Raw genomic sequence first — 15,730 nt, forward strand, 5'->3', positions numbered from 1 at the left:
TGCAAAACAAGCATGGACGCTGCGGTCAGCACCAGACCAATCTGGTTACCACCACAGCACAATTTCCATTTCAAACATTGACACACAGCTGCACATGTGTCATATGTCATGAAGCTGAAATAAAGAACTGAATTCTCATATATTTTTAAAAGAAAATATAAACTGATCTGATACTTTAGCTTTTTGTATATTTCAAAAGATGATAAAAGTATTCTTAGATATTATCAGTGAAACAGTGAGTGTTAATGATAATTGAGAGACAGCATTTTCAGTTTCCATGATTCACTACTTTCTACTACTGTCATTTTCCTGTAAAGCTTATAAAATTAATACTAGACATCGTTCCCCTTTTTCAACAAATTCACTTTGCATCAGTTGCCGTACATGATATAAGATTCAGCAAGAGAGCAGCTCGATCTGCTCAATCAGAAAATGGATGGATACAAACCAATGTAGCACCTGCTCAATCAGATATTGCTACAAATTATGATACATATATCTAAATCAAGAAATAAGAACCAACAAACATTGTAGAGGCCATTATGACCAATTTTGTAAAAAACAATAAACAATAAAATAATAAATATTTTGGTATATAACGAAATCAAAAACATAGAAATGAAAATAAAGAAATATGGTAATCTATTAAAGGAAAATAAATTTCAGATTTGATTCATATGAATATTTTCTGATATTTTCCCGTAAATTATTTGAGCTCTACTAGAAATGTGAATATTTTGTCTGGACAGCGGTGGGAGAGGGGGAAGCCCTTCAAACGCAAATTTCCCTGACAAACTGAATAAGGCACCGTGTGAGGGAGTGACAGAGCCGGCCGAGCGTCAGACTTTTACCATTGGACGTTGCTCTTTTAAAATGACTTGGCCCAAACAGTAACATAATCAGACTTGTTGCTGTACATGCTCAGCTCCGGTGTCAAGTGTTGGCCGAATTCTACTTGCCTGCCAAAAGCTAATGCACGAATACGCACAGTCAAAGCAAAGACCGCTGGTGTTCTGTCAAGTTAACACCGGGTGAAAACACTCGGCAGCCTAAACGGAGACAAAATCTGCCATTCGGTAAGATTGTATTAACAAGCTTATACCAACATGGAAGCTTTATACGTGTTTAAAAACAGGAACAGACGACTGTTCAACACGCCCATTTACAGTCCAGCCTTACACTGGCTTTTTACTTGTTTTTAGTCTGTGCAGTGGAGGATGACTTACTGGTGCAGGCAGAGTCAGGAGGATCGCTGTCAGCGCGGTAGAAACCACTCTGGCAGGGACAAATATTGGCTCCTCGTGCACTGGTGCGACTGTTGGACGGGCAGGGAGCACAGGATCCTTCACCGAATTTAGATTTGAAGGTCCCAGGGATGCAAGCTGGATGAGAGAGAGAGAGAAAATATAGAGGAAAATAAGAAGAGAAACAACACAAAAACAAAACGAAACAAAACAAAACAAAAAACGCACTCTGCTGTGTCGCATCTAAAAGACAAGTGGGTGTCACTTCTGTCCCAGAACAAAAAAATTTGCCTGTTGGGTACATGCAAAACTTGTACGCATACTAAATTGGTGAACACTCAAGCATCAGGTGTTAGTTTCATCATTTTTGACCAGGGGACATTAATCTCCCCCCAAAAAAGAGTCAAGATGACAGCAAAGTTTCAAGTTGAAGAGGAGGATGGAGAGGAAGATAGTGTGTTGACAGGAGATAGCTGTTGTCAAGACAAACTGGGATAGAGAATGCCTATGAGAAAAGGAATACACCCTAAACCCATCAATCAGTGTCTGTTCAGTCCTCAGTTCTCCAAACCGCACTGCTGAATACAAACAAGCCCGCCACATGCATGCAGATCGGCTCCATAATAAGTTAATAAATCAATGCAAATGAAGGGACATCAGACTGGACATAAATTAGCTGAAGGGGAGCTGTTTGGAGAATATACAAAGTTAATCTCAGATGATGTGTCCAAGCGCTTAATTAATAAGTGTCACGTAGAAGATCGGCTGATATCGAGTCTTAAGGATAAACCGACATAAGCCAAGACTAAAGAAGGATTCAGATAAAGGGGATTAGCAGCAAAAGGTCTGGATATATCAGCCTCCCGAGAACCGCGTTTTACTGTTTCCCACATTCCTGACTGGTGGTGTAAACGTGGGGTCTCTGGCAAACATCTGTCCTGTCAGCATGAGGGCTCGTAAAAGGCAGCCAGTAAGGGAGAGAGCATGATTAACTAGTTAGGCTAAGTGGTCTTTTCAGTTTGAACTCAAGTTCCACCCTAATTCCCAACAATGGCACTTTTAGGAAAATCAGCAGAGCTAATGGCCAGACAATGTAGCTCTGAAACCATGCAATAAAAAAGCCAAAGAAGATGAGATGAAAATGTTCTTTATTTTTCCTCCCATAATTCACCAAGACCTTTAGGCTCTAGACTCTGTGATCTGATTTATTTCTCATCTATTACACAGTGCGTTGTGATTTTTTTATTTGTTTGTTTTCCTTGCTTCTTTTTCGAGTGGGTCCTGAATCCCTCCACTGTCTTGCTTCAATCCAACGCAACCTCCTTGGAGGACACACTGATTTTGCTGTTTTTCATACACTAATGTTTCCCTTTCTCCTCCAGCTTCTATTGTCTCTCCTCTTCTTCACCCCCGCTCCATCTCATGTAGCGTTTGGCTGCGAGCGAGCAGCGAGGCCGGGGTAAGAAATGAAACGTCTGAGTGATTAATGTTGGTGTAGCAGTGTTGGCTCACGTTGGTCTGAATGGTGTTAATGAGCGTGGCCATCTGTAGATTAACTAACGTGAGGCCTCGGAGGAAATTACACTTCCTCATCACAACCGCTGGCAGACGCCCTACAGAGTTTTTATCAGGCAAGCTTTTAACCTTGAGCCGCCAAATGGCAACGAATGAGCTCTCAAGCGCATGTTAGACACTATTTCTCACGCCCAGGTGAGAGGAGGCTTCGCTTGTCTGTCTTTGACTTCCTGTGCCACCACCCCCACCCTTATTCATTCTCATCCTTCGGCGTTTCTTTGGCTATTCACGCCTCTTAACTCATACTATCTCTCTTAATATCTCTCCTCTCTGGATATTATTATCTGCATTTTCCTCACACAAATCTACCACCTTTCTATTTTGTGCCTTTCTTTCTCTCCCTCCTGTTCTGCTCTCACAATATTTGTATGCTGCTCCACTCTGCAACACCTCATTAATTCATACTCTCCTCCACCCTCCTTCACCCCCCCTTCAAGAGCCACACAATAAATGCAGAGAAGAGGGCACAGACTGAGGTGACTTGCACTGAGCATATAAAGAGGGTTTGGTTAAATAAAAGTCCAAATGTCTGTTAAATACACATACCCTGGCACTGAGTGCCGTCTGCAGAGGGTTCAAAGCCAGCGACGCAGGTGCAGGAGCCCACGGGAACCATCCACTCGCCGTCCCCGTTGCAGTACAGCTTCAGAGGGACGGACACCTCCATAGCGTTGGTCACGCAGGCCCCCGGAGCGATCACTAAGGAGGTTGCTTCTGCCCCTGTGGCTGTCTCTGGGAAGACGGCAAAATTGGCGATGGTGGTGGAGCACTTCTTGAAGAAAACCCTGACGGAGATGAGAGACATGCAGGCACCCAGGTCCTGAAACGCCAGGTAGAAGCCTGCCTTTGAGAGGGGGCCAAAGCTGCGCACTTTGGTGTTGATCCTGCCTGCCTCCAGCAGAGAGAAACTCTCGTCTGGGGCTATAGTATCCACCTTCACATAGGGGTTCTCCCTCCACAGAGGGCTGGTGTCTGTAGCTGTGTCCCCCTCCGATTCATAGTAAAACAGATTAAAGGTCTCTTTGCAGGAGCCAGGGATGTTGGGAATGCTGGCGCAGTCACGGACGGAGAACTTCAGCTCCACGTAGACACGCAGCACGCCCCTGCGGGGTATAAAGTCCGTCCTCAGCCAGTTGTTCTGGTTGGGTTGTCGGACATTACACACCTGGTAGGTTCTGATTGGGCTCATGGAGTCATCGTAGCCACTGACCTCCTCCCACTGTGAACACAGCAAAGAGACAGTGAGACAAAGGGACAGACGGCAGCAGGGACAGATGGCAGATTAAGACAATGGCGACAGAATAGAGAAGGTTGAAGTATAAAATGAGAGGAAATTGAATTTACTATCTAATGTAGGGACACAGTTCTACTTCTCTTTCAGAAGCTGCTAAACTACAGTAGAAAGTCACTTATCCAATATGTTGTTAATTAATGTTGAGTAATGGTAAATGCAGTGAATCCTTATGCAAACCATCCGAGCATAGAGGACGTTCAAAACAGAGAAGCCACATCTGATGTAAACAAGACATGTGGCACATGCACACACACACACACACACACACACACACAGACACAGTTGTGTACATGAGGACTGTAAGGAATAATTGCAACTAAAATGCTTTTAATTGCATGAAACGTTCAGAAAATTCCAATCATTACAGACCAGAAATGGAAAAGATTTCTTGATTAAAACTCATTTTATCCATTTTGTCTCGTAACAGTCCTGCTGCTGGTAAGAGTTTGGTAAAGGGAGGTTGTTGGTAAGTCTGATGTTAAACAAATTGCAGACAGAGCTCAGTGTTACTGCTGCAGGGCAATTGAAACGGTTTCTCCGGAGGAGATTCAGTTTCCACAACATCTAAATTTGTTATTTTAGCTAAGAGAATGAAGGTATCAAATTGTACATTTTAAATGGAAACATTCCTCACACATGTATAATGCAAAAAGTGTGTTATTTATTAAAATGGCAATCTAAATGCACTGCTGTCAGCATATCACACTGTGGAAGCACTCCTGACAACTTAAGGTGATGCTGATATAACACGTATTCTTTCAAGCTGACACGTCAAACCTGAGAGAGATGTCTGCATTCACGGTGGTTAACATATCTGGTGGACTTGTCTTTTGAAAACAGCTATTAAAAGAATGACATGACATGACTTCTGCCTTTGACCCATGCCAATGCTTTATATGTTGCCATACCTGCTCTTTGTATGTGGTAAGATTAGAGCGGATGATAAATGGCTTCATAGGTCAATAAATTTAGTACATTAGGAAATAACCCTTTGAGAAGTCAATCTTTTTTTATTTTTTTTTATTCCCTGTTGGACTGAATACTTCATTTCCATAACAAATGAGTATCCCAGAAATTGATTATTTCAACTGTGAAGAAAATAATGCGTAACTCATCCCATGTCTGCGAGATCCTGCACAATTTATTCCCAAACGATGAGCCCAAGAGTCAGCATTAGACGTCGTAAATCACTAGCAACACGTTGATGCACTACCTGACAAATATGATAATTGCTGGCCCCCACGAACGTATGGGATTGTCAGGCGCAAGGAGAGGGGCTGCCTCACCAGCCTTGACATATGACTTCATGGATGCTGGGACTTTCAGAGCCGGCCATTCAGAGGCAGAGGGAAGGAGCCGGGGCTGCCGAAGATCGTTTCCATGGAAACCCACCATTTCCATTGACTGACTTTGCGCTCACGTAGCGAAGACAAATTACACTGGCCGGGAGTGGGGGAGGTCTGTCAGGCTGTTAGCCCCGGGTCAAATTCATGTTGTTTTATTTTCTCACCATTCCTATAGGGGGTATCAACTGAATACCTTAATTCCTGCCTGTAATGTACTCTAGGGGACATATTATAAAAGACAGAGACACATGCTTTCAATTATCTGGCGCTCTCTCCTGGGGAGACGTGCAGGGTAGAGCCTACCTTATAGTCCTGACACACTGTGGGGATTTGCTTTGTGTATCTGCACGTTTGCTCATTTGTTTGTTTAAAGTAGAAGATGCACAGATTTGTTTTTACAGTTTAAGCCCTTTACATCATTTTAATGCTGAAAAAAATCTTAGATTTCTTGTACATAGTGTCACACTGTATGTTTGTCATTTGCTTTTTAGTATCTAAGAAAGCAAACATACACAGCAAAAATAAAGATATAAAACAGTAGGAGGTGTTCTGTTCAAGGCAGACTGGGCTCAATTAACAAGCAAATGGAACAAATGTTGTTAAAGAGAAAAAAAGGGAACACAAAACAAACTCAACACATGCACACACAAATTCAAACTCACCCCACTTTCTGGGAATGTGGTCCAAGCCAGCTCTGTGGTTGCCCACCGGCTGTCCATAAGAGTTTCTGCAAAGTAAGAGGAGAAGGAAGGTTTGACACACACAAATTAACTGGTGTGAGGAAGAAAAACCAGATCAGTGCACAGCATTAAAGACCACACACACACACACACACACACACACACACACATATCCAAGTCCCCCCCCCCTGTGAGACAAAGGATCCAGGTAAAACTTTCCTTCTCTTTCATAACCTCCACCTACAGTACTGTTCGTGAAAACGCTGACTGGCATGGCATATTTATGATGACGCCTAATTAAGGCTTTTTCTCTCTCTCCATGTGTGTGTGTGTGTGTGTGTGTGGGTTTGGCACTCACAAATGCACCTCTTTCAATATTAATTTGTGGAACTAAGAACTAAGTATCCTCCAAGATGTCTTTAGTGGGAAATATTCCATTAGTGAAAACTGGTGCAGTGAGATCAAATAAGCACAGGGAAATTTAATAATATAACACATTTAAAGGGGAGGCTTACACCCCTCAAAAAAAGTGATGCCTTTTGATTGACAATTATCATGTCTGAGTTAACGTTTGATCTCAGCAATCTTTTCTTCCCCTGCCTGTTTTACGACTTCGCAGCGAGGTGAGCACGACACACAATCAGAGGAGAGGCCGAGAATAAACAGCAGGATCAATGAGCATTGTTGTGTCAGCTTGTCAATCAGTTATCACCCGAGTGGTGGTCCAGAGGTGTCTGTAGCACCTCTGAAGAGGCGGCTCCTCTCTCTGGGGTTTCAGTATATAGCTGTGGATGTGTTTAGCTCTGATCGCTCCGTTGTTGTTAGCACATAATTACTGCAACAATTACACTTTCTTCATGGAGCCTCAATGACACGGCGCCTGCTGTGCACCATTTGCTCGCAAGTCATTGATAACAGCGCTAAACGAGGGTGCGAGAGGGCAAACAAATTGCATGTCCTGTGAAGAACAGCAGCTTTGTCCTGGTCCTGTAACGTTGACGGTTGATGTTTAGCTCTAAAAGACAAGAAACAATGCAGACACGGGACAGCATGTCCTTGGCTTCAGCGTGCAAATAATAAAAGTTGCTTGATTGAGTGAGTGGATCACTGGTCCATCTGTAGCTGCTGAGCTCGAGCTATTTGCAGTGTTTACAATCTGTGCTCTGTGTTCATTAGACAAACCACAATGGCTTTTCTTCTTCTTAGAAGATGACAGATAATGAATTGTGATCTGTACATCATGCTGAATAGAATACAACTGCGGTTTTTCAACTGTGTGCAATGGAGAGCAGACAGAATCTCACCAAAGACTGCAAACAGGCAGCAATCATACTCTAATTAAAAGCTCATTTTAGTGCTTCATGTGGTCACATTCACACTGCAGTTACTGCTACGACTAAAAGAAAGAGATGGAAACTTCCTCGTTCTTAGTTCTCAGGCAAATTAGCTTGTCTGTGTGTAAATGAAAGCAGGATGTGACAACTGCTATTTGAAGTGGCAGATAAATTACATATGTTTATCATATGCTCCTCGTTTGGCTGGTTATGGTCCAACATGGTCAGGAGCTGATCAAAAATTTTATAATTCCTCCTAATAATTTTTTATAAAATACTGGTTTAAACATTGTGGGGAATACACTGGTTTGCCGTCTTGACCAGAGTTAGATGAGAAGATTGACACCATTCTCATATCTACAAAGTCAATGTTCAATTGGCAATTCTACTTAGTATCAACAGCTAATGTGACATGCTGATGAAATTTTGATTTTTGTGAAAATTAAAGAAAAAATTAAGTCAGTATAATTACTAGTATTTGTAATTTCTCCCCTTCAAACAAAGACAGGCTAGTTGTTTCCCCGTTTCCAGTTTTTGTGCTAAGCTAAGCTAATTGGCTGTGGCTTTATATGAAGATGACAGACATGAGAGTGGTATACATCTTCTCATCTGACGTTTGACACGAAGGAAAACAAACATATTTTTCAAAAACTACAGCTTGATTTATGGTGATTTAATAGGTAAATTAATTCAGGGCGTCTCACATATTCACCATTAAGAAACGATGAAGCCTCTCTGGGGTTATTAATGTTTAAATAGACAAACCATGAACCACCATCACTGACTGGTCATGCAGCAACATGTACATGTTTGCATATCACTGCTGGTTTCATGAGAGTAGGTACAGTAATGATTTCAAACTGAATATATTCATGGCATCTGAAAACTGACTTCATCCCAGCTAATTTGGTGGCATATTAGCGTCTGAAGTATTTGAATTAACATTCATTAAGTGACGAACCACTAAGCATTAATTAATCCCATGAACTCATAGTCACTTTATCATTCCTTCATGGGGAGCAACAGGAATCGTGCATTGGTTAAGCAGGTGATTTATGGCCTTAAACAGAAATATTTTAAATGCAAATAACCGTGTTTTAGGAAATGAAAAGTGGGCTGGAATAAACAGATGAGTGGTGCCGCACAAAGTAAAAATCATTGATTTTAAAAAGGGGAAACAAAGTGGCTGCCTTCATCTTTTTTGCAAATGGAAATGACATTTACTTCTGCATTTTATTTAATGAGTAATATTTATGCATAAAGCAGCTTTTAGAAAAAAAAATAGACTTGTGCCTCATTTGTAAAAGCGTTCTCCCTCTTACTGTATATCTGCATGCATGAGGACATGAGCGACAGCAGATAATAACTTTGGCTGTCAAGCCCAAATGTTCGTCATGATCGTGAACAAGGTTGTTTTAGTGATTAACACGACTTGAGCCACAGTCGAGCAACTAATCAGAGAAATCAGCTGCTGTTGTCTCTGCTTGGCTACACTCGGCCCTGGGAGGCACACAGCTGACTGAACACTCCCAGACTACTTGCTGCTGCTGATCCATGGATCCAGTTTCTCCCCTGAGTGTCTGATCTGGTTCTTCCCCCCATCCCTCTTCTCTCGTGGCGCCCAGAAGCAACAGAGACAGAACCACTCAGCCTCAGCTAACCACAGGTTTGAGCTGATGCTCCATTCAACAGGCGTCACGTCCCACAAGGCACATGCAAGAGGGTAGCAGGGTGACCGTCTGTAAAAGCTGGGTTCAAGCCCCCCGGTATAAACAGGATTTCACCCCCCTGAAGCCTTCCTGAGTTAAGACACTGAATCCCCAGCAGCTGTAGAGGTGCTATACTGCATACTGACCTTTGACCTCCACGTGGAGCAAGAGATTTTGAATGAATCTTTTAATACTTTTACAATGTTTATCCCCAGTCTTATCCAAGGCTGGACAATATATATACAATTATCATGATCAATGTCACATTATTATCTCTGGGGAGTTTAAATACTGATTTTCTTGAAGGTTGTACATTTATGTTAAGAGAATGACAAACACTTGATTAATATTTGATAAATCTGAGGTCGAGAGAGAGAGAAAGAGAGATACAGATTATTTTGTGATAATTATTAATATTGTTTTAATGCCCAGTCCTTTTCTTAACATGAGAGACCAGGCACGTTATCTCAGAATCAAGATAATCCATTTTCAGACATGAACTCTGGAAAATGACCCAAATTTCTGTTTATTTTCAGGAGTTTGTGTGAACCCTAACACGTGAGGAACGCAGCAGGAGATTGTCCGGGTCAGACGGGGTCACAAAAATGGTCAAATGTCCGGAACATTCAGTCGAGGGGTTGAGCCTGGGTAGATCATGCTGGAGGCACGGTATGACGTATAAATCCTGCTGCGGAAAAATGTGTGTTTTTGTTTAGAGCACAATCGACACCGGTGTCAGCCCTTACTGCCAAAAGCTCTTGAATCTCAATGTCGTTCTGAGTTGACATCTTTGTCTGTTTCTCCATCAGCCCTTCAGGAAAATTACAAGAAAATACCCAGACTTCAGTGCATGTCTGAAAACCGCTTCACTCTCTTAACCTACAGAAATAGTCAGCCAGCTGGAGAGTTCAACATCATTAGGTGCACGATGCCTCCGATTCACTCCGATTCACTCAAACGGAAAAGGTTTTCGTTCTAATACGACCATCACCACTAAAGTGTTTCATCGTCAACTCACTAAATCCCAGAGACCAGTTAAGATTGAAAAAGATCCCATTTGTTCCACTGTAAATTTACAATGCCTCTGAGATTGCCCCGGTGCTATAACTCAAAACCAGAAATCTCCCCTCCTCTCCCATAAAACGGTGGAGTCATTTTGCCCCCGGGGTAAGAAAACAATGCTGCAGTGGGAACTTTAGAGCATCACCACCCATGGCATTTGCTGTTTTTTTTTTTTTTTTTGATCACCCGCCAGAGCCAAAATGCCACACAACTCTGAATTCTCTGAGCGCTCATGGGAGCTCACACATGCTGATGTTTTATTCACTTTGTGTGCTGTATGATGAAAGGAAGGCCTCGCCTTCTACTACACAGACACTCGCTGCCAACAAGCAAACATATGAAATATTAACAGCCCAACATCATCATCAGTGATCGAAGGGAGATAAAACCTGTGACTGTAAACGGATGTAAAAAGAGAACCTCAGATTTTTGTCACTAAAAAATGACTTCAGAGTTCATTTGTATTTGGATGTTTTTCTCTATAAAATCAAAGATGAGTGCGATGCTCAGTTTGACACCTGATGAGCAGCTTTTCAACAAGTCAATATGACCTGATTCAATCTCTCTGCAGCATCTGATTTTACAGGCATCAAATTATGACTCATGTTGATATTCTCATGCATAGGAAGCAGAAAAATGTAAAAGAAACTCCTCTATTAATATGAAAATAATAATGAATTGCCTTTTCCAACCATCACGCACATACAGCCCATAGAATATTGTGTAGAATGCTCTCCGAGTGGTCATCCATCTCCTTTATGAGCTTTTAAAATAAGAGTACAGTAAACACTGACTGTAAATGGAAGTAATACAGCATAAAAGTGTCACAGTTGCTGAGGCTTTTACTGCAGTGTGTTGGTGTGAACTGGAGATAAGTCATCACTGGAGCTTTTGTAAATAAGCACACACTTAATTGCAGTCCAGCTTGCATCATCCATGTGCAAACTCTTGCCAGGCAAAAAAAAAAAAATCAGATTCAAGCCATGTGTTGAGATCCTCAGAGTGAGCAGCTCAATAACGACATGCAACTCACTGAAACAAAAAAAAGGGGGGCCTCCCTTTTTCTCCGTCATTTAAACCCATCTGATGATCTTCCCTTCGTGTTTATCCTCAGAGGACAAACATTAGTTAACCCCTGAGCTTTGAGTAACAGTTAGTGGTGCAGGCTGGGGAAACAGGACTGATCATCTTGCCGTGAGAGCCCGTTGGGACTTGGAGGGCTGCTGCCGCTGCATTGATTTACTTGCTGACACCAGAATTGATGAGGGATCGGGCTGGCCCTGGTCCAGGAGAGGCAGATTGGACAGGGGAGGGAGAGAAGGGAGGTGAGGCAAGAGACGTGTGTAGCTACAGCTCAGAGAGGAGTTGCTGGGTGGGATGCAGCAGCGGCGGAGGCAGTGGTGGGCGAGGGTGGGCTTTTCCCCCTGGAGCAATGCTCCCTCGATGATGGAGGGAGCTTCAGGGACGGCTGCATACTTGTTAAGCCACTGACCTTTCATTCACACTTGTCATTTAATATATTTCACATGTGTGTCCCTGTGGCGCCTCGGGGTCCGGGAGCGATCCACTCTGCTGTGTGCTGAAGCCTCCACAGCACTGGTATGCCTGAACCACAACAGCAGGTCTCAATGCTTTGACATGCATCATATGAGGAGCCAGTGTGTTTGGGTTTTACAGTGACTGTGGAGGAGGGACGCCCCCCCCCCGACTGTCCCCTCTGCTGTGGATCTAACCTGGGGGTGGGAGGAATATCAGTGTGGGCACCCTCGCTCAGCTTGTGGGTGTGACAACAACAGGGGACAATAGCAACAGGGCAGTCCTTCATCCGCAATGGAAGCACTGGGATGTCATATCTCTCTCACACACACACACACACACACACACACACACACACACACACACACACACACACACACACACACACACCAGGGCGTGCTGATACATGTGTGCATGTATTATAATCAGACAGCAAATTGATACTCTGTAGAATTGCCTGTTTAACAGAGCATGTCATTATCATTATTATTAGTATTAGCAGCTTTAATTTAACATAAGATGAAAGGAGTCTTGTTTAAAGATCTAATTCCACAAATCTGCAGTGTGCTTATTTAAACTGACGTGATGCACTGATCCCAGAATGATTTCAATCATAGGAATACATATCCATACTCTCCCATATATTGGGTTTATGTATATATACAGTTCAATTAATGAAGAATGAGGATTTATTTCTGCGAACAGAGAGTTTGAATTCTGATCCATGCATCCAGCCCATTGTTCGTCGATGGGAGACAGAAGTGGTAATGGAAAAATCAAATATCAACATACCTTCTACAGCCAGCACCACGGGGACAATGAGGCTGCACACCCACAGCAAGTAATCCATTGTCATAGAGCAGGCGTCTGCAACATGAAGGAAGGTGTGTGTAGACTGGACCCTTCGTGTGGATGGATGGAGACTCACAGCACCGCAGCCCCGCTGTTTGTTCCTCTCCTCGGTCTCATGCCTTCAGCTCAGCACCGGAGCTCTCGCCGCCCCATTCCAACAAAACCAAAGCAAAATTTAAAAGAAATCCTCCAAACATTCAATATCACCGAGCGCTTCTCTGTGCCGCCGCCTTCTCCCGGGCTCCGTTATTCCCGCTGTGACAGGAGCGCTACACTGCGTCTCGTTCCCTTTCTTCCCTCACTTCATCCAAGCACGCCGAACCTCCGTCCAGGGGCGCATCTCTGAGCCCGGCGCAGAGGCTGCTGCAGCAGGATGGAGCGGCGACCTGTGTCCGGGGGAGAGGCTGGTTCACCGGGCAACACTTTGGACAACTCCGCGTAGCTGTTGCTCCTCCGTGAGGGTTGTGCGTCGGAATGGCAACACTGGGACAAGGAGAGAGAGGGGGGGGGGGTTCTCACACACAGTCAATGCATACGTAATCTACACCAAGCTTCCGCTCAATGTTTTCAAAATAATGTCATCATCATCACCATCATCAGCATCAGCATCATCATCATCTTATATTTATTATAATTAGCACCACTGTTATTATTATTATTATTATTATCATCATTATTATTATTATCTGTAGTAGTGGGTGGAATGAAGGTTTATTATGATTATTATTTATTTCAGTATAGAAATAATACTTAACAAGAATAATACATTTTATTTCACAACATCTTTCTGAAGACAGAATTTTTAATAAATAAACACGTTAATAAGTAAAACCAGATGTTAAAATCAGGTTAGGAGACACAAGCACCTATCAATACGGTATAACACAAGTGAATAATAAAACATTTATTAGAATAATAATTCATGGATTTTTCATGCCACCAGGGAATTACAGACCAACTCATTTATTTCTCAAGCATCAAGAAAAGCAAATTAATGAAGCTGTAGTTTAATTAATTTTAAGCTATTTTATCTCAATAGTCAATTAATCCAACCAAAAGGCAAATATGTGGATAAAAAAAACACATTTTGTCATAGTAATAAAATTCATCAAATGTCAAATGTGGAAAAAAGTTAAATATCGTCCCATGTAAAGTTAGAGAAAATAGCTTATATCATCAACTGTGAAATAAAAATACTTAATATAATCACATGAAAACAGACTTTACATGAATCTTCATTAGAGGTCAAGGTGAGTCACCCAGGCCAGCAGCTGCTCCGCCGTCCATGGACTGAAGGTGACCTCATGCCTGTCAGTGATGTCACCACAGTATCACAGATCATCACCCGCGAAAATGCCTGGTTGTGACCTCACTGACGATAGTGACTATACCAGCCCGGTCTATTGTTAATTTATATTAAGAGAAACATTTAAAAATAGACATTTGTGCTTTTATTTTGAAGCAAACTACCGTCTCTCTCCTGGATGTGTGTATTTGATTTGATGCAGCTGGTGGGAGGAGGGGGTGAGTGTGGGGAGGGAGGCAGAGGAGAGAGGAGGCTGGTTGATTGGAGAGTTGTTTGGAGAGTTGGATGCTTTGTTGGATGGATGGATGGTTGGATTGTTGTTTTAATGATTGGTTGGATGGGTGGATGGTTGGATGGATGGTTGTTTGGATGGTTGGATGTGTGGTTGGATGGTTAGTTATTTGAATGGTTGTTGGATAGATGGTTGGATGGTTGTTTGGATAGTTGGATGCTTTGTTGGATGGATGGATGGTTATTTGGATAGTTGGATGGTTGGTTGTTTGAATGATTGTTTGGATGGTTGGATGGATGGTTGTTTGGATGGTTGGATGGTTGGTTGGATGGATGGTTATTTGAATGGTTGTTTGGATAGATGGTTGGATGGTTGTTTGAATGGTTGGATGGTTGTTTGGATGGTTGGATGGTTGTTTGAATGGTTGGTTGGTTGTTTGAATGATTGTTTGGATGGTTGGATGGTTGGATGGAATGGGTGTTTTAATGGCTGGGTGCTTGGTTGGATGGATGGTTTGTGTGTGTGTTGTGTGTTGTGTCTGTGTGCGTGTGCCAGCGGCAGCAGGTAACACTGTTGTGTAGCCGCCGCAGCTACTCAGCACAGATCAATCCTGGCATTAAATGGACTGTGGTCACATTGGCGAACCACGTCAATATGAGCTTCGATCATAATCCCCAGACAGCGCCTCCTGCGGGTTCCTGAGGGTTCATATGAGGCTGACAGCTTACTGCATCATAACAATAATTTAAAGAGTTGGTTTAACTAAAGCACATCCACCAATATTACTTTGTTTTGAACTGAATCACACTGATGGTAATTATACAAAATAATAATAGTACAATAATAGACAATTTGATCATTTCACAATTAAAGTCTAGCGTATTCTAAGTTTACGTTAAGGTTAGTTTTAGATTTAGGTAGTGGTATGATTCAGGTCTCCAAAATAATGTAATTTCAATGTTATGTCCCTTAAAGTCATGGAGACATGACCGTGTGTTTGTGTGATACAATCTACTACTTATCAAAGTGATGTCTTCAATGCAACGCAGTGTCTCGACAGTCTGCTTGTCCTCATTACTTCATGCTACACTCTGACCTTTTAGCCATCCCCGTCTCTTTTTGGTCTCTTTCCCCCAGACCCACTCTGTCCTTTGTCACTCCAGCAGTGTATCTGTACGCGTGTGCGTGTGTGTGTGTGTGTGTGTGTGTGTGTGTGTGTGTGTGTGTGTGTGTGTGTGTGTGTGTGTGTGTGTAGCAGCTCACAGCTCAGGGACAAGGATCCCCTTCACACTGCTAATTCATCTGTCTGTGTGTCCCCACTCCCACTGCTCAAACACCCACAATCCCCAAACCCCACTCCCTCCTGCAGGAACACACACACACACACACAGAGACACAAAGTTTCCCCCGAAAAAGGCCCCCCTCAAGAAATCTTCACTCACACATACCCCCCACTTCCAAGCAACTCCCCCATCAACACAACCCCCGGACCTGCTTTTGTCCCCAGGGCTTTGTGCACTAATTAACTACAGTTCAGTTCCCAGCAGGCTTGGGTCAACC

The 15,730-nt window shown here is 42.8% G+C and overlaps 1 protein-coding gene across 1 annotated transcript in view; it reads right to left on the minus strand.

Moving 5' to 3' along the window:
- ephb3a (eph receptor B3a) overlaps positions 1-13,114 on the minus strand; it is a 31,487-nt gene extending 18,373 nt beyond the window's left edge. Inside the window, exons 1-4 of the mRNA XM_069511329.1 lie at positions 12,573-13,114; positions 6,122-6,186; positions 3,366-4,038; positions 1,227-1,382 (exon numbers count right to left, since the gene is read on the minus strand). Of these exons, the coding sequence (XP_069367430.1) occupies positions 1,227-1,382; positions 3,366-4,038; positions 6,122-6,186; positions 12,573-12,636 (958 nt within the window). The 5' untranslated portion in view covers positions 12,637-13,114. The remainder of the gene's footprint in view (positions 1-1,226; positions 1,383-3,365; positions 4,039-6,121; positions 6,187-12,572) is intronic.
- Between the last annotated feature and the right edge of the window lie 2,616 nt (positions 13,115-15,730).

Source organism: Paralichthys olivaceus, chromosome 16 (genome assembly GCF_024713975.1).
Source record: "Paralichthys olivaceus isolate ysfri-2021 chromosome 16, ASM2471397v2, whole genome shotgun sequence".
Taxonomy (NCBI): domain Eukaryota; kingdom Metazoa; phylum Chordata; class Actinopteri; order Pleuronectiformes; family Paralichthyidae; genus Paralichthys; species Paralichthys olivaceus.